The sequence below is a fragment of the Nannospalax galili genome, unplaced genomic scaffold, assembly GCF_000622305.1.
Source record: "Nannospalax galili isolate Female #2095 unplaced genomic scaffold, S.galili_v1.0 scaffold1585, whole genome shotgun sequence".
Taxonomy (NCBI): domain Eukaryota; kingdom Metazoa; phylum Chordata; class Mammalia; order Rodentia; family Spalacidae; genus Nannospalax; species Nannospalax galili.
The window spans coordinates 1-23,650 of NW_008353737.1; the positions used below are offsets into that span (position 1 = coordinate 1).

General features: G+C 44.1%; 1 protein-coding gene across 1 annotated transcript in view; it reads right to left on the reverse strand.

Moving 5' to 3' along the window:
- Nucleotides 1–2,540: 2,540 nt before the first annotated feature.
- LOC115067333 (translation initiation factor IF-2-like) overlaps nt 2,541–23,650 on the reverse strand; it is a 59,848-nt gene continuing 38,738 nt past the window's right edge. Inside the window, exon 5 of the mRNA XM_029554922.1 lies at nt 2,541–3,410. Coding sequence (XP_029410782.1) covers nt 2,676–3,410 — 735 coding nt within the window. The 3' untranslated portion in view covers nt 2,541–2,675. The remainder of the gene's footprint in view (nt 3,411–23,650) is intronic.

A 23,650-nucleotide genomic window follows, 5' to 3' on the forward strand; every position in this document is an offset into this window, starting at 1 on the left:
CATGGAGGCCAGAAGAGGGCGTCAGATCCCCTAAAACCAGAGTTACAGATGGTTGTTGGTTGCCATGTGGGTATTGGGAACCGAACCCAGGTCCTCTGCAAGAGCAGCTAGTGCTCTTAATCACAGAGCCATCTCTCCAGTCCCAAAATTCAATAAAAATGGGGATACAAAGCTTTATTAACATGGGAAGATGCTCACAACATAACTAGAAGAGTACACTGTCTGATTTCTTTTGGCTTAAAAAGATATTTAAGGGGCTAGAGAGATGGCTCAGTGACTAAGAGCACTGACTGCTCTTGCAGAGAACCCAGATATGATTCCCAGTACCCATATGGCAGCTATGAACCATACTTAACTCCAGTTCCAGGGGGATCCGATGCCCTTTTCTGACCTCTGTGACACTGCATGACATGGTACACTCACATACATGCAGGCAATATACTCATACACACAAAATAAAAATAATAAACTTAAAAAAAAATTTTAAAACTGCCAGGCCTGGTACTGCACACCTTTAATCCTAGCACTTGGGAGGCAGAGGCAGGCAGATCTCTGTGAGTTCAAGGCCAGTCTGATCTACATAGGGGCCAGTTGGGGCTACAGGTAAACCCTGTATCAAAAAGACCCCTCCCCCCAAAAAAGAAAAATTAAACACATAAACTTCAGAAACCAAATACAAAATGTTAAGTGAAGGGATCAGGCAGCCAGGCCACAGAGGCATCAGCCAGCCACACAGACAAACTGGCCTTGACTGGAGTATAGGTGTTCCTTCTCTAGGCAGACCCAGCCCAGGTCCATGTACACAATATTGCACCTAGGATGGATTTAAGCCCCCTCTCACCACTTGCCCACTTTTCTTGCCTTGGTAAGGAATTATAGTCTTCACCTAAATATGAGATCTACTACTTGTGCAAAAGGGTAATGATTCTGAAAATAGGTCTTACCTTAATTCTCCAAAACTAATCCCAATTTTATTCATACGTTCCACTATAGCCCTTATACTCTTGTCCTATACAGAGATACTTTGTACATGTTATCTATTTAAATGCATATTACCAATGAAATCTCTATCCTAACAAAAAGATTAATAAATAAAGAGTATTCTCTAATCCAGCATGGTAGTTCATGCATGTAAGGGACTGAGATAGGAGGACTGCCAAGTTTTAGGCCAGCCTGGGCTAGAGACAACTGAAGGCCAGTTTGGGATACAGTGAGACTCTGCCTTAAAAAAAAAGTACTATCTGCAGAAAGAAAAGTCGAGCTAACAAAGTGAAAATATTCAGTGCTAGAAATGAGAAGGCAAGGCCAGAAGACAGCCTACCAAAGTCAATCTCTGCCGCTCAAAACTTTCTTCAATGAAAAGTATCCTCTAGAGAAAAGCAATTATCATCGTTCCTCTCCATTTAACCTTGGAGAGAGGACTTGTTTCATCACACCAGTAGGCTCCCAAGAAAAGATGGCAATTTAAATAAAAATTGCACATGATTACTGTGCAGTTAGGCAAGGCATCTGTAAGATAATACAACCACTGGACTAGGATTAAAGGGGCAAGGGTTCTTTTCTTGGCTCTGTAGACTATGTAATTTTACACAGGCAAAATCACAACAACTTCTGGGTCTCATTTTTCCTTATTTCTAAAGTGGAGGTTGGGAGTAAAAAAATAAAAAAGAAAAACCCTTCAATGCCCCTTCCAGCCTGTGATAGGACGTCAATCCTTTCCACCCCGGAGGAACTCAGAACGGTGAGCAGCAAGTTCTTTTCCAAGCCACAGTCAAGTACGGTCTTCATGTTTCTTTTAAACATACAGTGCCCCAATGGTACTACAACTCTATTCTCAGGCAGAAAAGTCTGTCAAGACCCACCAGCAAAATACTTTTAAAAAGGATTTCAAAAAAGGCAATATTGTGGAAGTAGAAAGGCAAAAACTCCAAAGCACTTGTCCATCGTCGCTGAGTATTTTTCTAACAAAAAAAGCAGCACAACATCCAGAAGATAGATTAACTGTTTCTTTTAAAACAAAGGCTTCGCGCAGAGAAAAGCTGCTAACATTCAAGCATCACTCAACATGTTTGAAGGCAGAGTGCTGTTCCATCGCGAGCGCCGAGGAGGCCGCTGCTGCCGGCCCCTCTGCCGGAATTCAAGTGCAGCTCGCGGACAATGTGCTCCAGTGATTAACTCCCCGTCACTCGTCCCCGCAGCCCACACACACCCGGCGCGCGCCCGCACTCTCCCGAGCGTCCGGGTGGCAGCGCCGCCGAGTCACAAGATAGCGGACAGTGGAAATTTCCTCTCCCCAGGCGAGCGGCCGGCAGGTCCCGCTCCCCCGACTCCGCCGGGCCGCGCTCGGTACAAAGGAGGCCCGGGCCCGGTCCGCGGGGTCCGGGCTTCCGGCGCTGCTCGCGGCGGGAAGCCGGCGGCACGTGCGCCCAGCTCGGGCCCGGGAAAGGAGACCAGCAGGCGGCCGCCCAGCCTCGGAGCGGGGCCTCCGGGCCACCGGCAATGAATGGGGCCTCCGCGGTGGCAGCCGCGACCCCGCCGCCTGTCCCGCCCGCCCGCCGCCGCCCGCTCACCCCAGCTCTTGGCGGTGCGCCCCAGGAACTCTCCGCTGGTCGGGTTGTAGATGAAGAGCTTCCACTCGGCCACGCTCTGGTGGAAAGACTTCTTCTCGGTCTTCGTCATGTTGCGGGTGCGGACGGCGAGGGGAGCGGAGGCCGCGGGGCTGAGCGCGGCGAGAAGCTAGGCGATGCGTCCGGGCAATAGCGGCGCAGCCCGGCGGCGGCGGAGGGGGACACGGCTGAGGCAAGCTCCTCGCTACGGGGCCACTCGAGCCGACTGCGCCGCGCCGCGCTGAGCGGCCGTTGGGGCCCCGGGAGCCTGACGTCTCCGCCCGCTGCAGCCAATCCCCGCGCCGCAGGCCCGAGCTGCGGCCGCTGCCTCCCGTCCGCCTGGGCGCGGCCCGAAGGCCGAGTGCGCCGCGCCCCGGCCCCGCCCCCGGGAGCCTGACCCCACCTCCGGGCCTCTCTGGCCCCGCCTTCGTCCTCCAGGCTCCGCCCCGAGCCCGCCCTCCGGCCCGGCTTCCCCCGGCGCCTGCAGTCCCCGCCCAGGTGTGAGGAAGGCCGGGCTGCTACGGTCGGAAATCCGAAGGCTCGGCGACCTGCAGGGTAGTGACCCGGGGTAGGTGGGCATCCCGTCCGCAGCTCTCTCCACTGGACCTCCGGGGCACTCCAAGTCCAGGGCCCGGGGGAGGCAGGCTGCGGGGTGACCGCGACAGCCTGGTGCCCTCCCCAGGAGGGATGCACCCTGCGAACCGCACGTTCTCCCTGGGGTTTTGTGACGTCGCTAGGAGACCCCTGCGCAGGGCCGGGGGGGGCGGGTGTGGCTTTCAGCACGCACCTGGCTGCTGCGGGGCTCTGACGGGGATTCTCCGGCCAGGGGCAGTTTCATTCTAAGTACTGTGTTAACGAGGTGGAGTACCGTAGTTTTTCTCAGATTCGGTTGAATTTCCTAGTGAAATCATTGGGTTTTCCTGAGTTTCCTGTCCACTCAAAGGCTCCCAGTTATTTGCTCGGAAGTACTGCGGTGCGGATGCTTGAATCACTTTGCGGGTGTGGGGGCTAGGGCGGGGCCGAGGATGCAGTCAGCGTCTTCCTACGGGAGATGGAGCCGAAGAGCACAGTGCTCTCAGAGCATAGACAGGATTTTAGGACAAAATTCGAGTTTGAGCAGGTGAGATTTTTTTTTTTTTTTTTTTTTTTTTTAGGAAAAAAAAAAAGGAACCCTACCTGTGATAAATAACAGTCATGAGTAAAGAAATATAACATTGTTTGCAATAATTTTCTTCTTTACAAAACCCCTAAATTTATGATGGCTCTCAAAATCCAGTTTGGTTTTTTTTTGACAAGACAGGCTCTTGCTGTGTAGCCCTGGTTTACTTGATACTCCCTATGTAGCCCAAGCTGGAAATCTTCCTGCCTAAGAATCCCGAGTGCTGTTTTACAGGAGTATGCTACCATGTCTGGCTTCCTGTTACTTTTTTTGTTTTGTTTTTATTTTGTTTTGGGGGGTTTGGGGGGTTTGAACCTAGTGCCTCATGCATGCAGGTCAAACACTTCACCGAGTTATAGCCTCAGTCCTCCAGTTTTTAGACTAATAATACCAGAAGACTTGCAGAATCATTTTGTAGAGTTTGGCATGGAATTGGTATTAGAAATAACCAAAATATCACGCAGGGAAACCAGAATGCATTTTTTCCCCTAAGTGTATTGCCTGCATATGTGTAAGTGCACCCGTGTTGTGCAGTGCTTACGAAGGTCAGAAGAAGGCATCATAGCCTCTGGAACTGGAGTTACTAATGATTGTTAGCTACCATGTGGGTGCTGGGAATTGAACCTGGGTCCTCTGTAAGAGCAGTCAGTGCTCTTAAGCACTGAGCCATTTCTCCAGCCCTGTAGAATGAATTTTAGATTAAAGAAAAGGTTAAAGTGGAAGAAATGGAAATAAATATTTTTATTTCAAACAAACTACCCATTAGGGGAGAGCTAAAGTATTCGTACAATTAGTTGCAAGCTTTTAGTGTAGGTAAGAAGAAAGATAGTGGGGCTGGAGAGATGGCTCAGCAGTTAAGTGCACTGTCTGCTCTTGCAGAAGACCCAGGTTTGATTCCTAGCACCTGGCTAACAATCATCGTAATGCCAGTTCCAGGGGCTCCAACACCCTCTTCTGGCCTCTGTGGACACTGCATGCAGGTGGTGCATCTACACTCATACACATAAAAATAAATAAAAACATTTAAAAGAAAAATAGTCTATTTGGAATGAAATATATAACCTATCTGCTTATTTTATGTGTGTATGTGCTAATAACAAGCATACTTTAAAAATAATTATCTAGTACACACAGAACAAACATAGAAAACAAGAGCATTATGAAGTCATGTTTCAAAGATATTAGGGACTGTCTGAAAGTTTTAGTTTGTATATTTTCAGTAGCCACTAATATGATTTTTGTACTTAGTGCTCTGTGGTTTTCCAAATGAGAGTTTAAATACAAATATAATTCAGAAAACACTCATGACTAGTTTATTCAGTACAGTAACCAGATTCAACAGATTTCAATTTGGCAAAAATACTATATTCTACTCCAACAATATGGGAACTATTTGTTTCCCTGCTATGTGATAATTGAGCATGACTTGGAAGAGAAAACACTGTCTTGGGGGATATTGGCCTACTAAATGTGAGCAGATGAAGTATCAAAGGTTTACAAACCTAGGTTTCTCCCCCCCCACCACCACTTTTTTAGGTTTCTCTTTTAAAAAAGAAAGTTGCTTTGCCAAGGTAAAACACAAAATGCACACTTAAATTTGAATTTGAATTTCAGAAATTGTGGATTTTTTTTTAAATATAAGTATTTTCAGTACAATATTTGAGACAGGGTCAGCGACATTGCTTAGCAGGGTTAGGCACTTGCTGCCAAACCTGAAAACATGAGTTCAATTCCTGGGTCCCCATGGTAGAAGGAAATAACAGTCCTTCAGGTTGTCTTCTGATCTCCACAGGTGCACTGTGGTACATGTACATATACACACAGTAAATAAATATAATAGTTAAAATAGAGGTAAAAAGTTTAAAGATAAAAGGAATATTTGTTCATAGTCTGCAGAAACCAGCTCTAAGACATTTGAGGATGGGCATAGTGTCATAAGCCTTTAAGTCCAGCATTGGGGAAGCAGAGGCAGATAGAGCTCTGTGAGTTTGAGGTTGGCCTGGTCTATATAGGGAGTTCTTCTGACCTTGGGCACTGCAGGACATGGGTGCCCTTACACACATGCAGGCAATACACTCATACATATAACAAATAAAATTGAAAAAGGGACTGGAGAGTTGGCTCAGTGGTTAACAACACTGGCTGCTCCAACAGAGGACACAGGTTTGGTTCCCAGCACTTACATTACAGCTAACAACCATCCATAACTCCTGTTCCTGGAGATTGATGCCCTCTTCTGGCCTATGTAGGTATTGCACGACATAGGTGCACTTACATGCAAGCAGGTAAAACACTCATGTACATAAAAATATAAAAATAAGTTAACTGGTTAAAAAATGACAACAAAAAAGAAAGAAAAAAAATGTTCCTTACATAATTACCTGAAAAAATAATTGGGTTTTGTCTTTCTGAAACTCAAATGTAGGTCAAATTCAATCTTAACTGAGTATCCAGAGCTCTACCTGTGGATGATACATATGAACTACACAGTAATAATAATGATCATTTAGAGCTAAATGTCCTGAGTTCAATACCAGAAAACCCACATAAAATGGAAGGAGAGAACTGACTCCACAAAGTTATCCTCTGATCCTGACCTCCATATCTGTGCTGTGGCGCACACACCCCAGCATGCCTAATAATAATTTTTTTTTAAAATTAAGGTATGAGCACTGTATCTTGCTTGTAAAGTATTCTAAAAGTAGTGGTGTTTCTCTTGTTGGGTTTTTTTGTAGTTTTATATAGCATTTTTGCGTATGTGTATGTACATGTACATGTGTGAAGATCAGAAGACAATTTGTAGGAGTCAGTTCTCTCCTACCACGTGGAACTACCCAGATTGGAACTAAAGTCATCAGGCTTGATTCTACCCTCTGAGCCATCTTACTGGACCGTATTGTTGGTTTTAGTGCTGAGAATGGCACCCAGGGCCTTGTACATGGTAGACAATCACTCTTTCACTGCTAAATCCCCAACCCCTATTGTTAATGACTGTAAATACTGCTGGCCACTGGTATGGTCTGGATATAATTTGAGTGTGTCTCATTCTTTGTACAGTGAACAGCAGTTAACACAGAAGCTCATAACTGACCAAAGTGCAGACCAATGTTTGTGGAATGTTTAGCCACACTTGGGACATCTATATCATAGTCCCTTTCCCCTAGGCTCAGCGACCATCGAGGAAGAGGGTGGAAGAAAGATTGTAAGGGCCAGAGGTCAGGGAGGACCAGAGTAAAACAGTGTCGACACAGTAGAACTGCTGCACTCACAAACTCACACAGCTTAGTGGAACCTAGTCAACATTCTAGCTTGGAGGAGGAAGGGGCTTGTGAGCCCCCACCGCTAGCTGAGGAACTATTATTGACAGTTAGTGGCTTCTGGGGGAAGGAGATGGTCCCATACCCATGAGTATAGGGGCAGCACAAGCTGGTCTCAGTGGATTATTAAAAAACAAAAAAAAAGTTGGGAGGGGGTAGGGGATCAATCTAGAAAGTTGGAGGAGTAAGAAGTGAGTATGATCAAAATATGTTGTATACATGTATGTAATTCTCCCAGACAACCTGAGTTCGATCCCCAATATGTTGGTCAGCTCACAACCACCTATAACTCCAGGTCCAGGGGATCTGATGTTCTCTTTTGGCCTTCTCAGGCACCCACACACACATGTGCACGCACACACACACACACAAACATGTACACATACACATAAATAAAAACAAATCTTTTAGGGACCGGAGAGATGGCTCAGCAGTTAAGAGTACTGGCTGCTCTTGCAGAGGACTGGGTTTCAGTTCCCAGTACCCACATGGCAGCCAACAACATCCATACTCAAGTTCCAGGGGATCTGATGCCCTCTTCTGGCCTCTGTGGGCATCGCATGCATGTGGTACACACACACACACACACACACACACACACACACACACACAGCCAAAACATTCATACATGTGAAACATTTTTAAAGTTAAAAAAAAAACTTTAAAAAATACTAAGAGACACAAAAAAAAAATACTGAGAGAGAAACTTCCACAGAACAAACAATAGTTAACCACAGCAGAATAAAGTCAAGTCAGATCAGAACCAGTTTTCCCATCACCAACCCTCACAGCCACAGAACAGCAGAGCTTTTCATGGATTCAGAATACTATGTCCTGTCAAGCCAGTCCTCAACTACAGCATATGATAAAGGCATAGATGTGTCAAAACTCAGGAAGCCCACTTCTCACAGATCATTCTGAAAACCAATCAAGGATGGATCAGTAAAAAGGAAACTCACGAATAGGAAAAATGTGGAACCCAAGAGTGCATTGAAGAGATGGAGAGTGGTTAAGCAGGCAGCTTCTCTTAGAGAAAACCCGAGTTCAATTCCCAGAACTCATATATGGTGACTTACAGCTGCCTTTAAATCCAGCTCCAGCAGATCCAATGCCTCTGGTCTTCTCAGGCACCTGCATTCACATGCACGTACCCCCCCACATAATTAAAGATAATACAAATAAATCTTTAAAAAAACATAATGGGGGTATGCCCAGCATAAGAGCTGTGCAGCAGACCAGTTGAGTAGCTGACTTCCAAGAGAGAAGAGCACCTTCAAGCAGAAAGGAGATTTTGTGCCACAGAGAGTGGAATTATGAAATAGTTGAATTGTGGCATATGATGAAGACCTGTGTTTCATTCATGGAGAAGGAAAACAGGAAAGCCATAGACATAAAACTATGTTCTAAATATAAAGCAATTAAAACCATTGCTTAAAGCAACTATTGAAGCGTTTGAAAATGTAATTATTTGACCCTAGTGTTTGGAACACCCTTGTTCCACTGGCAGAGTTAAGATAAAGACTTGTCCTTTATAATCTAATTGGTGGGCTTTGTTCCCTATTGAACATTATTTACATAATTAAGATAATATGCAGTAATTAAAGTTTGTTGATTTTCAATACTTAGAGTCAATTGTAGGACCAGTCATAGAAAAAAATATAAATGTTAAAAACTCTGACAATATCAAAGTAATAGTAAAGTCAAGGGGTCTATGTATAAACAAGAGTTGAAAGAACAAGGGTTTGTTAGTCACCCTTCCATCACTATGACAAAACATCTGGGGGTAATCAACTTAAAAGGAGGAGAGGTTTAGTTTAGACTTTTGTTTCTAAGGTTTCAGTTCATGGTCAGACCAGTACTTTGGGGCCTACTGTGAGGCTTTTGGACCTGTTTTCATGGTGTCTGAAGCAAGAAACAGAGGAGGCAGCCAGGGAACAGAGAGAGAGAGAGAAGAGAGAGAGGGAGAGAGAGAGAGAGAGAGAGAGAGAAGAGAGAGAGAGAGAGAGAGAGAGAGAGAGAGAGAGAGAGGAGAGACTGGAGTCCCAATATTCACTTCAGTGGAATGGCTACAGAGACCTAACTTCCTCACTAGGCCCTACATCCTAAATTTTCCACCCCTCCTAATAGTGCCACAGGCTGGTGAGCAGACCTTTAAGCTACTTAGGATCTAAATCATGACAAAAGGTGAAGGGGCACATGGAAGGAGTCATTTGTTTTGTAAGAGACATTGTTTAAAGATGGAATAGCTGGAAGTAGGAATTTATGTTCCCTAGTGTTGTAAATATAACCAACAAAGTAAAATTATACCATAACTAGCAAAATGTGACACGGAAGGATGAAAGGGGCATAACACACAAAGAGCCCATTCAAGACAGAAGCCAATAGTGCTTAAAGTAGACAAGATCCTAAGTTCACGGGGCATGGTAGGGTATACCTGTAAGCCTGTGTCCCAAGTTCACAGCCACTCTGGGCTACACAGTGAGTTCAAGGCTAGCTTGGACTGCATAGTCTCAACTACAACAACAGAACAACAAAAGGTTTATAAGCATTTTATTTAGAGCTAAAGAGAACAATCAGATGAAACTGTAATGGATGGAAGGGCCGCGGGCTCTCAAGCACACTGAAGGTGGAGGGAGAAGACTGCGGCATCGATGGCTCTTACAGTGTTTGATTTGTTTTTTTTTTCCAAAGCCATGCACATTTTATCCTACTTGAACAGTTTAATAAATGTTTGGTTCGGCAGAGTGTGTAGTTCAGTGGTAGTGTTTGGGGCCCTGGATTTTATCCCCAGAACTATAGAAACAACTAAAATAAGATTGATTGATTAATTAAATGGTTGGGGGAATGTGCTTTAACTGGCTCCTCATTATAAATGCTGAAACACACTCCCCACCCCCATAATTCCCAACTGCAACTGCTTTTTCCCATCACAGGAAGATTTAAGCTCTTTTAGTAACACTTAAGAACTAACATTTACCCTAATGCAATTTTGACTTAAAATTTCAAATATTTTATTTTTAAAAATAATTTATTATTTTTTTCTGTATATGAATATATGTATTGCCTGCATGTATGTAAGTGTACCCATGTCATGCAATGCCTGTAGAGGTCAGGAGAGGGTATTAGATCCCCTGGAACTGGAATTATAGGTGGTTGTTAGCTGCCATGTGGGTGCTAGAAATCAAACCCAGGTCCTCTGCAAGAGCAGTCAGTTCTCTTAACCCCTGAGCTATCTCTCCAACCCCAAGTATTTTATTTTTTGAGACAAGGTGTCACTATGTAGTCCTAGCTAGCCTGGAATTCACTATGTAGACCAGGCTGTTCTCTTAACTCACAGAGGCCTGCCTGCTTCTGCTGGAATTAAAGGCAGATGCCACTATGTCCAGCACTTTATTTTTAATTTTGTGTGTGTGTGTGTGTGTGTGTGTGTGTGTGTGTATGTGTGTATGTGGTGCATGTGTATGTGCATGTCTGTGTGTAGGCGTGTGTGCCTGTACATGTCATGGATGGAGGCCAGAGGAGGTTATCAGATGTGCTGCTCTATCACTCTCCACCTTATCCCCCAGAGGCAGGATCTCTCTGAGCTTGGAGCTACACTGACAGCCAGCAAGCCCCAGAGCTCCTCCCTGTCTCCACCCCCTGCAGCACTGGGCTTTACGATGCACACAGTCATGCCTGACTCCTTATTTGGGTGCTGGGAATTTGAACTTAGGTTCTCATGATCTTGCATCAGGTCTCTTACCCACTGAACCATCTCACAGCCCAAGACAGAAACTTTGTGGTTCAAATTAACATATGCTCTTTTCCCTAAAAATAGTGTGAGTGAAGCCAAAAACCATAGTTATGGCCCATATACACCACACATTTAGTTTTCTTAAGTTAGTATCACCACTTAAGTAAAAAATTTTTTTTACATTTTCAAAACAGGGTCTCATGTAGCTTAGGCTAGCCTTAAACTCCTTATGTAGCTGAAGCTGGCCTTGAACACCTGATCTTCCTGTTTCTACCCCCCAGGTGCTGGGATTGCAGCATGTATCAATATGCCTAGCTCTAAAACAATATCTTCTAAACCTCATATATAGCATATGCTCACGCCTGTAATCTCAGGCCTTGAGAGACTGAGGCAGGAGGATTGCCACAAGTTTGAACTACACAGTGAGTTCCAGGCCTGCCTGAATTACAGAAAAAGACATTGTTTCAGCTACAAACAAAGGACTGGACAGATGGCTTTGTGTTTAAGACTGCTTGTTGCTTTTCCAGATGACTGTAGCTCCCAGCATCTATGCAGATGTCAAGAATTGTGATGGTTAAATACAGTATTCTGTATCATTAAGTCAATGATGTTCTTTATGAATAAGGGGTATGAACTAAGAGTAGGAGCAATCTTTTTCATATTCCATCATTATTTGAGCAAAGATGCATCCCACATGGTGATCAAGACTCTTTTAATAATCTCTTTATTGTTTGAGGGGTTTGTTTGTTTGTTTGTTTTGAGACAGGGTCTCCCTGTAGCCATAGCTGGCCTGGATTCACTATGGCCTGGAACTCACAGAGATCTGCCTGTCTCTGCCCCCTGAGTGCTGGGATTAAAAGCTTGCACCACCATGCCTGGCTTCTGTTTGAGAATTTCTAACAAGCATATAATGTGTTTGGATCAAATCCACCCTCTATTCCCTCTCCTCTAACTCTTCCCTTATCCACCTCACCACTTTTCCCTCCCAATTTCCTGTACCTTTTTGAAAAGACCCACTGAATCCACTTACTGCTACTTTTATGTGCCTGGGTATAGACCATCTCTACTGGAGCATGGATAGCCCATCAGGGGCTGCATCCCTGGACAGAATCGATTCTCCATTCCCCAGAAGCCATCAGTTGCCAGTAGCTCCTCAGCTAGAGGTGGAGCTTTGTGACCCCTCCCTCCCATATCTATGCTGTGATTTTGTCTAGTTTGATCTTGTGCAGGTCTTTTGTAAGCAGTCTGAGCTGCTGTGAGTTCATGTGTGCAACAGTGCTGTCACATTGGGCAAATACTGTCTCACTGTAGATGTCTACCCCCTCAGGCTCTTACAATCTTCCCACCTCATCTTCTTCAATAACCCCTGAGCCTTTGTGGGAGGGGTGTGATATAGCTGTCCCATTTACTATTTTTATTTTTTATTTTTTTAGTATTTTTGAGATAGGGTTTCCCTGAAGCCCCAGCTGGGTTGTAACTCACTATGTAGACCAGGCTGGTCTTGAACTCACAGAGATCTGCTTGCCTCTGCCTCCCAAGTGCTGAAACTAAAGGCATACACCACTACGCCAGGTGCTGTCCCATTTAGAACTGTGCACGCTGAAGTCTTCTCTGCATGTTGTGGGTCTCTATATTAATTGCGATCTCTGCATTTTGTGGATCTCTATATTAATTGCCATCTGCTGCAGAAAGATGCTTCTCTGATGAAGGTTGAGAGATGCACTAATCTATGGGTATAAAGATAAGAACTTAGGGGGCAGTTTATTAGTATGTCCATTTAGCAGAATAATAGTACTAGGTTCTCCCCTATGGCCTATGACCTAGACAGCCACAGATTTTGGGCCCAGTTAACAGTACAAAGCATGAGTTCCATCTTGTGGAGTAGGCTTTAAGTCCAATCAGAAAGTGGTTGGTTTTTCCCACAATATTTGTGTTACCATTGTGCCAGTGGGCATATCTTGCCAGACCAGTCCTTACTGAAACTCATTCATAGCTGGTTAAGACTGTTGATGACTTTTCTCCCACAGTAGTGTGCATAGACCCTTCTAGTACTGTGAAAGTCAGCCAATATAGATAAAGTTTCCAGGTGATCGGGCTCTTTCCTTCTTATTCAAGTAAGCCATGAACTTCTGGTTTGCTAGACTGGAGCAAAGCTGAAGAAACCAAAGTTTGAATTCAATTTTCTAGTTGTCAGGATTGTGCTATTGGATTTTGTTAGTAACTGGCCTGATATTACTTAAAGAGTATCTTTTCCTTTCAGTTTGATGTTTTGTTTTTAGTGAAAAACAATTGTGTCAAAGAAGTAGCTGTCTTTTTAAGCAGGAACTCTCACAACCTAAGAGGAACATGAGGGAGGATTTAAATGGCACTTGAGGCAATACCTACACATTCTTTCCTAAGAGACTTGGTAATGTCTCCAGGGGTATGGGAATCCCAGTTCCTTGATTTTAATTATTGTGTTGAAACCACGTGCTGTAAAGTAGCTTAATTACTTTTATTCAAATTCACTGTTTTCCAATGCACGGTATAGAAACATATAGCTTTACCTTACTGAGAATATTATGAGAAAAACATCTTTTGGACAGATACTGGTTTAGGAGCTAGGACATCTCCATAAACATATGTTTTATATTCTTAAAAATCATATAAATTATGGCCAGGTGTGGTGGCACACGCCTTTAATCCCACCACCTGGGAGGCAGAGGCAGGCAGATCTCTGTGAGTTCAAGACCAGCCTGGTCTACATAAGTGAGTTCCAGGCCAGCTAGGGCTACAGGAAGGAAGACCCTGTCTCAAAAAATAAAAGAGACAAAAAAAATCATATAAGGTTGTATTCATTTTTTGTCTTTCCCTAATAAGAAACAACATAGAAACCATAGATTTTTAAGCAATCATCCAAATGCCAGGGGTAGGAGACCTATGAGTTGTTGGTCAGGGAGTCCCATGAGGACCCCCAAATAATACAGGCTATTGGCACTGCTCTTGGTCACAGGATATGGAGAAATCAAGCTGGTACTGAAAAGGAAGCTTCCTCCCTGCTGGGTAGCTGTCACCAGAAAGTGCTATGCAAGTGGCTGGGGGAGAAAAGCCATCAAGTCTTACTCAGCTGTGGACCCTGTGTGCTATGCTACTGATCTGCCAGGCAAGATGTGCCCAATGGTGCAATAGTGGCATCATAGTTACGGGGGCAACCAACTGCTTTCCGCTTGGACCTGAGGCCTGTTCCACAGGAGGGAATTCATGCCTGATACTGTAAACCTGGTCAGAAGCCTATGGTTTGGGGGATTATAGTGGGAAAGCTACTGTCTTTTGATAAATGAACATGTTATGCCTGTCAAACTGTCTTCTAAGTATTTCTGTTTATGATCATAGGTTTTGGTCATGGGAACTTCTTTTGTAGTGGACAGAGACTCACCTGGTCACAATCCTGAGAATAAGGGACTTCTGAATGCTCAACCATAAATGGGACAGCAGCATCACCCCCTCCATGGTTCAAAGATCATCACAGAAGAGGGGGCAGGAGTATAAGAGCTGAAGGAAGGGGAGGAGAGTTATGGAATGCTGTCTTCCCAACACGACATGACTGTTGCACCCATGAACTCACAGCAACTGTGATAAGATTATGCTCATCAACAGTCTGACATGAATGGAGGCAGGCTCATGAGGCTCGACCCCTCCCTGAGGAGCTATTGGGTTGCTGGGGAAGTGGAGACTTATTTTTCAGTAGCATAGGCACTGATAAATTGTCCATACTCTGGTAAGTAACCCCTTGCCTATGCTCATGTGAAGAATGCTAATTAAAGTCACACACACAGACACACACAGAGGGAGCAAGTGAGAGCAGTAGAAAGGGGACTAGCTGGGAAGAAGAAGGAGAGCATCAGGAGTATGTGGGGGCAAGAGAGAGAAATGGGAGGTGTTTATGATCGAAATGTATTGCATGCATAATGAACAGGTGTGAAGCTTTCAAAAAGGAAAAAGAAAAAGAAAAGGTATGGGGAGCAAAATTAAATTGACATAACCAGTAAGGGGCACTTACATGTAGACATTGCTAGAAAGTCTAGAGATTACTGGTATCAAGAAAGGTTTGGTTCAAGGAAGGCCTGAAGGATCCAAACAAATTCTTGCTTTCCATTGATTGTTCCATTACCTCAGGGTTTATTCCCAGAAGTTTGTAGGATCTCAGGTTTAGTTCCACAGAAAAGACAGATTCAGATTGCTTAAACACAACTCCCAAATGTGGTTTCACTGGCCTCCGTTGCCCTGACCTGGGTACTGTGCTCATTTTAAACCAAACATAGAGAGTGGGAGTGAGATGTGCTGACTGGGTAAAACCTAAGAGAATTAACTCTTGACCTGTGTGTAATGGTTTAGAAATTTGAAATAGTGTCAGGAAGATAGGGGAGAGAAATCCAATGATCTATTTAAATGACTTCAGGGACTGAGAATATTACTCAGTGGTAGAGTGCTTGTGTAGTATACATAAAACTAGGTTAGTTCCCAGTATGTTAGCATGTGTTAACACACACACACACACACACACACACACACACACACACAAATAAAATGCCTTCCTTCAAAACCTAGTGCTTTAAGGCTGGAGAGGTGGCTTGGAGGTTAAGAGTACTCTGTTCTAGAGAGCCCAGGTTCGATTCTCGGCACCCACATGGCAACTCTATTGCCCCCTTCTGGCCTTCCTGGGCATTACACACATGCTAGTATACTTACCAGCAATCAAAACACTTGTACAAATAAAAATATTTTTAAAAAACCAACCCAATGCTTCAGCCTACAGTCATTCATGTATTTGATTCATGTATTTCTTTAAGGCTCACAGTGTCCAAGATCTCAAAGCCATTCATTTGTTAGTTTCCAGTGCTAGGACTCAAACTCAGGGCCTTACACATGTTAGGTAAGCACTGTAGTACTGAACTATATACCCTCAGCCCTTGAGGATTTGTTTGTTTGTTTGACTTTTTTATTATTCCAAAGAGAGGCAATTTTTAACATATTTTTTCAGAAATAACTTGAAGCAGGTTACATAAAAAATTATATACAATGAATTTTAAGGGGGAAAAATGGGAATAATAAATCAAAGACCAAAGGATTTGCCAACATGGGGTCAACTTTGGTGGAATAATGGTTTCCGTTAACTCTGTTCTTTTTTTATTTTTTGAAAATCCTATGCTTGCTAACAGAGCATAGGATGGGGGTTTATTTACAGAAAAGTTGGTGTTCTCCCAATTTATGGCTGTGCTGGAAAGTAAACCCTCAAATATAGATCCTGTGACTTCCTGAGAGCCACACAAAATGGTGAGAGAGGTGCTTCATGGCATTCTTGGCTTATATATCCTTAGCCCCTCCTCCACATGCAGCTAAGGTGACCTGATTAGGTGGGAGGGGTAACTGACTCTGCCATCGACTCCTTGACAAGGTGGGAAGGAGGTGTGATATAGCTTGCCTGCATAGTGGTCAGAGGACACTTCCACGTAACGCTCCACCCCTTCCTCCAGCTCTTACATTCTTTCCACCAACCTTTTCCACAAAAGTCCCTGAGCCTTGGAGGGAGTGATAGGTGTGGGGATGATCTTCCTCCCATTGTAGCAAGGCATTGAACTTTCTGGTCTTTGCATCATCTTTTTTCCATAGGCTATTGGCCCATTTCAGTGGGATTCCGTCACCATGTGGAGGATGGATCCAGGTGCTCTCAGGAGGTGTACTGAACTCTTAGCCCCTATACAATGCTGAGCCTAGATCTGGTGCTCTCAGGCTGTCTGCTGGGTTTTCAGCCCCTACCCCAGGCAGAGGCCAGATCAGGTCCTTTCGGGCTTTCTGCTGAGTCTCAGTCCCTACCCCAGGTGGAGGCCGGATCAGGCACTCCCAGGCTGTCTGCTGAGTTCTTAGGCCCTACACCAGGCAGAGACCAGATCAGGCGCTCTCAGGCTGTCTGCTAGCCCTTGACTTTTTGAGACAGGGTCTCACTATGTAGCTCAAACTGACCTTGAACTCACTGGCCTGAAACATGTAATCCTACTTTTACCTTGAGATCATTTATTTCCACAAAAGCAGCAAGAACCGGATGTTAGACTAGGGGAAACATTATCAAAGAAACTAGGAAAAGTAGTTTCTCAAGAATTTCCATATTTTTAGACTGATTCCTTACATCTTCAGCTTTCTGGGAAAGGAAGAGAAACAACCATCCAGCCATCCACACACCATACCAGGCATGTTTCTCCCATTGTATCATTCATAACTGGGGCATTTAATCGATTCCTCTAAGCCCATTCACAGCTTAAAAACCTCTTAGACCCTTTCTGAGACTGGGGGGTGTAGCTTGGTGGTAGAGTGCCTGCCTAGTATATGTAAGGCTCTGGATTCAATTCCTAGTACTTGAGATAGGAGAGAGAGATCATTTGTGGATACAAGATGGCAATGATATTATAATCTGACATTGACACTTGAAGCAGAATACTGTGTTTTTGAACTGGCCAAGGTAGCATAGTACATTCTCCTTTGGGAGAGCCCACACTTGGATTAAGAGGAGAGGTCACAGCATTTAGTAGCTGAACCTAGGGTCCCACCTGCCCACTAAGCCTTCTGTGGAGTTAGATCAGAAAACTTGATCTCTTGACTATGTGATTCACATAAAATAAGGTACAGGACATACTCATACATTTTGACTGAGCAGGAGGCTGCAAAGGCTATAATGGATGATTAAGCCCTCTCCCTAGGCTCGCTTTGGGAAAGCTGCCTTTGGGAAAACACGTGTGGGCATGAGAAGTCAAGTGAAATGTTTTCAGCCAACCTTGACTGTGCTTGCCCTGTTTACACAGCATTCTGAAAGTCTCAATAAGCTGCCTCCCAGCCATGAAGAGAAGGAGAGCCTGTGATTGTGCCAGGCCTGGCATCTGTCTGTCTGTCTGTTTTAGGTGGCTGTATTTGTGGATCAGGAGGGCCTGTTTATAGTTCCTTTCCTTGGTGTTGAATAGGATACTCTGGGCCTCATAGTGCAGGCTTTGGTGCTCGTTCCAGTGTCCTGGTTTCAGGGAAGACATACCTGAAGCAAAGTTGGAAGGTAGGCGAGGAGATGAAAAATGGAAGACAATAGCAGGTCTGGCATCCAATTTGGCAAAAGAGTAGGAAGTAATATTCCTTCTGATTCTTACCAGATTAGACTACCTGGTCTACAGTAAACACTGTAATGGAAATTCTTTGGATGATGTTAAGGAATAAAATGGCCATCCAGTAGGGAGGTCTAACCTGTGTGTGTGCGTGCGTGTGTGCATGTGTGCATATTGTGTATATGTCTCTGTGTGTGCATGTGTGTCTGTGTGTGCATGTTCATGTGTATGCAGGTGTATGTGTATGTATAGTGCATATAGAATTCAGAGGACAACCTAATCTGTGCTCAGGAGTTACCCACCTTGTTTTTGAGACACAGTGCCTCATTGGCCTGGTCCTTCCCAAGTAGGCTGGGCCAGCTGGCCAGTGAGCCTCAGGGATCTGCCTGCCTCTATCTATCCAGCTCTGGGATCACAAGTGCCTACCAGCACAGCTTGCCTTTTAATGTGAGCTTTAAGGGATTAAACTCAGGTCCTCATGCTTGCAAAACAAGCACTTTGCAGCTTGAGCATTCATCCCAGCCTCAGGCTTGAGTTATTTCTAAGACAAGTGCAAGTCTTCCTATAGGAAACTCAAATCCAAGCTTTAGTCCCCATTTGGCCTATGTGTGCACTCTGCAGGGCTGTCCCCAGAAGCTGACATACCCTCTGATGCCTGTGGCTTTCAGGGATAAAGTCTCTCATGAATAGAGCACTATCCCAGATTAACTTCCTTCTGTGTTTCTTGATTTGCAAACAGCTGAGCTCCAATAAGAGGATCTTACTTGGAGATCTTTCCATATCTGATCCTCCTGGACCTGCCTGTTTTCAAGACTTACTTTGGAAGTTAGAGCAGAGTGTTAACTTGCTAAGGCTTTGTGAGAAGAACCTGTTGAGGTGATGTCCTCAGACACTTTTGACTTCTTTGATGAACCAGCTTTCTAAAGAAAATGTGTTTTGATTCCTGGAGTTAACCTGGGGGTTGGAAAGGGGGTATATACATTCAACACAGACTTAGCTTCTTCATGATTTGTTCCAGGGTCTATTTTTCTTTCCTTTTTAAAAAATATTTTATTATTTTTATTTTATGTGTATACATGTATTATCTACATGTAGGTAAGTGCACCCATATCGTGCAGTGCCCATGGAGGTCAGAAGAGGCTGTCAGATCCTCTGGGACTGGAGTTACAGACAGTTGTTAGCTGCCATGTGGGTGCTAGGATTCGAACCCAGGTCTTCTACAAGAACAGTCTTAACCGCTGCACCATCTCTCCAGCCCCCCAGGGTCTGTTTTTCTTACATCAGGAAATGGAGAGGATTGCTTTCTCCCCTCCTTCCTTTGCTCCTTCCTTCTTTACTTCCTTCTTTCATTTCTTCCTTTTCCTTCTTTTTTCTTTCTGTCCCTGGTAACCTAGACTGACCCCAAACTCAACGATGGAACCAGGATGACCTTGAACTCCTGATCCTCCTTGCTCCCACATCCCAGTGCTGGGCTTGCAGGTGTGCACCATAATCTGTGGCTTCTTTTCATAGCAGTGCTTTGTCAGCCTTTTCTGACAGCAATTCAGAATCTGAGGAAGCAGGCCATGTATGTGGCGTAATGAACTTGTCTTGGGGCTTTTCCTGGCTCTTAACTGACTCCATCTCCCACCTCCAGGCTCAGTGTTGCCTCCAACTCTAGGGACAATGCTTAGGATGGATAGGGCTAGTTTTGCTTTATTCTTCCATTACCTTGACCTCAACTTCAACATTTCTAGCAAGTAAGTGCCTGCCTTACTTTCTGGCTTACCTTGCTTTGTGTCTAAGTCCCTAGTAATTATGTTCCCCTCCCATATCCTCGGGAAGGTGGTTGTCTTCTCTGCTTTAGTAACTAGATTTGTCCTAAACTCTGCCTGAGTCATTGCCACACATTTCCTTCTTCCTGGGCCTGGAGCTACTTGGCTGCTCCCTCACAGAGGCATTCCAATGTTAATGTTTCCATTTGGGCATGTATTCACTTAGCCTTAATTTTGAAATTTCTAGTAAGCAGAAAAATTCACATCTGAGTTACTAATTGACTGCATGCCCTAGTGATTGATTGTCAGCTCAACAGAATCTAGAATCATCTAGGAGACAAGCCTGTGTGTATGCCTGTGAGGGATTATCTATCATAAGTTGAGGTCACAAGGCCCACTGTAGCTGTGGGAAGCACCATCCCCTGGGCTGGAGTCCTGCACTGAATAAAAAGGAGAAAACAAGCTGACCACTAGCATTCATTACTGGCTGCTTCCTGGTTGTGGATACAATGTGACCAGCTGCCTCAACTCCTGCTGCCTTCCCCTCCATTATGGACTGAACCCTGAAAGTGTAACCAAACTAAACCCTTCCTCCTTAGGTTGCTTTTGTCAGATATTTAGTCACAGCAACAAGGTAAGTAACTAATGCACATTACTGGTACCCAGAAATTGGGTTGTTACTGTGATAAACTAGACTATGTGGTTCTTAGGCCTTTGGAAGTAGTCTGCAAGGGAAATGTGGAAGAGTTTGCAGCTGTGGGCTAGAAAAGCCCTGCGCTACAAGCAGAGCTTACTGGGCCAGTCTGATAGGAGCTTGGAAGATAAGAATGCTGGAGAAGTATGGATAGCACAGCCTGGCTCATGAGGTTTCATAGGGGAATAGGGTTGTGCTGGGAACTGGGCTAGAGGCTCTTGATCTTATATTCTGGTAAGGAATTCTGTCAGTGTCCTGAGAACCTGAGTGAGCCTGAATATAGGAGTAATGGACTACTTTTTTTAGGGGGAGGAAATGTCAAGACAGCATAGCACTTGTTGCCATGGCTACTGCTCATTGTACTTTTTCAGATCTACAATGAAAGCACTGTCACCATTACTGTGAGTTCGTATGAGTAACCAAACAGCTGTCTGGAAAACTTTGTTTCCTTGTGGTTATCCACTACCTCTGGCTCTTATAATCTTTCTACCCCCGTTCCAAAATGCTCCCTGAACCTTGGGAGGCAGAAATTTGATAAAGGTATCCTATCCTATTCAGAGATAAGCATTCTGTAGCCCCTTGTTCTCTGCATATTGGCCAGTTGTGGGTTTCTGTGTTAATCAGCATCTGCTGCATGAGAAAACTTCTCTGGTGAGAGTTGAGTGATACATTAACCTATGGGTGTAGCAGTAAGTCATTAAGGGTCAGTTTAATATGATAACTATTTAGTAGAAACCTACTATTAGGTTCTCCCCTATGTCTTGTGACCTGTCTAGCCTCAGGTTCCTAAGCCTGATATCAATGTCAGGTATGGGCTCCATCCTAGGAAGCAGACCTTAAATTGAATCAAAGAGTGGTTGGTTACTCCCATAATATTCATGCCACTGTTGCATCAGTAGCCCAGGCTGTCTTGAACTCACTATGTAAGCAAGGATGTCCTTGAATGCCTGATCCTCTTACCTCCACCTCTCAAGTGCTTGGATTATAGGTATGTGCCACCTCACCCACCAGGTAGACTTTTTTCTTTTTTGGAGATAAATTTTAGACTACTTGTTTCTTACATTATTATCATTGGTGAATTCAATCTTTCTGTTTCCTGAATCAATTTTGGTAATTTATATTTTTCTTCATTCTCCGAATCTATAAATTCATTGAAGTAAAGTTGTACGTAGTATTTAAAGAATGTGAAATCTCTGCATCCTGTTTGTATTCGTCATGTTGCATCTTTTTTCTTTTCTTTTTTCCTGGCTCATCTTTGCCGAAGGCTATGTTCTGATCTTATCAAAACAAAACTTCAGTCTATTGTTTTTAGTTTTCTATTTGATATTATCTACTTCGTTATTAATTCCTTCCTTCACCTTCTCCTGTTTGTTATTCCTTTTCTAGTTTTGAGGGTTTAAAGCTAAGTTCATCTTCTTTGCATCCCTCTGCCCTTTCCAACATCTGGACTTAACAGCACAGTTTTCTCCCTGAGAAAAAATTTTGTTTTGTCTCAGAGCTTGAGATGCTTTGCCCTCCTTGTCATTGATTCCTAGATCACTGTATCACCCCACCCTGTGGGAAAAGCAGATCTCCGTACTTCTGTGATGCTAAGCTTGACCATATGACTTCCTTTTATTTTTATTTATTTGTATTATTTATTTTTGGTTTTTTGAGATAGGGTCTCTCTGTGGCCCCAGTGGGGCTGGGACTCACTGTCCATGTGACATGCTTTAATCAATAAAACCCGAGTGGAAACAAAACCCACAGTGGGGATCCTCATTTCTATGTGTTTCTATGTGTGTGTATGCATGCATATGAGTGTATATGTGTGGTATATGTACGTGTTCGTGTGGGTTTGTGCTATGTGTGTGTGTAGGCCAGAGGTTGATGTCAGGTGTCTTCTCTCTCTCTCTCTCTTTTTGAGACCGGGTCTCATAATACAGCCCAGGCTGGTCTCAAACTTGCTATCTAGCTGGGGATGACCTTGAGCTCCTGATCTTGAGTTTTTGGAGATAAAGTCTCTCACTGAACCTATATCTCATTAATTTGAACTAGGCTAGCTGGCCAATGAGCTCCAAGAATCCACTTGTCTCCCCTTCCCCCTCCCTACTTCCCACCCAGTGCTGGAGTTCCAGGCACATGCAGCTACAGTGGCTTTTTATGTGGGTGCTAGGACCCAAACTCAGGTCCTCCATGCCTGGCTGGCAGGTACTTCATTGACCTTTACTGCAGAGCCATCTCCCCAGGCCCCCACTGTCTTTCATTCCTTCTGTAGCATATCAGCATATCTCAGACATGGTTTTCCTTCAGCCTGCATTCCACACTGCAGAGTGGCAGCCAACCTGTGATAGAACTCACTGTTGGGGTCAGTAAGATGGCTCAGTAGGTACAAGTGCCTGATGACTTCAGCTTGATCCCTGGGACCCACATGGTGGAAACAGTGAACTGACTCCCACAAGTTGTCTTCTGACCTTCACTGGGACACCTTAGCATGTGCCCACCCACAAGCAAACAAATAGATAAAAATGTAATTGAAGAAATAAATGGCTGGTTGCATGCTTCTGATGCAGCTTTAAATACTCCAACATTCATTTCTTTTTCTGTGGGTCGGGGAGGGTGGCTGGGAATAAACCCAGGTCCTGTATACTCACTTCCACTGATCTGCACCTCCAGCTCCTGTATACAGTTCTCTCTTCATTCCTTTTCTTTCTAAGATATCATCTGCTCTTTCAGAGGACCTGAGCTCAGTTTCCAGCACCCATGTGAGGTGGCTCAAAACTTCTTGTAACTCCAACTGCATTGGGATCTGATGCCTCTGGCATCCATGGACACCTGCACTCACATGCACAGACACATATACATACATACATTTTTTTAAAAAAATTAAAAACCTGAAAAAAAAAACAAAAAAAAGACAGAATCTGACTATGTAGCCCAGTCTGGTTTCTAATGCATAAACCTCCTGGCTTAGTCTCCTGGCCAATAGGTGCTTCTGAAAATTAAAACATCTTCCTATACAGCCAAAATGACACTTTATTTATTATCTATTTATTTTTTAGATTAGCATACAAAGTAATGGGATTCACTATGGTGTTTTCTCATTTAATACAATTAACATTAATTAAATTTTATTTTTTAAAAAAATATTTTATTTATTATTTTTATCTTATGTGTATGCATGTATTGCCTGCCTGTAGGTAAGTGCGCCCGTGTCGTGCAATGCCCACGGAGAACAGAAGAGTCTGTCAGATCCCCTGGAACTGGAGTTACGGACAGTTGTTAGC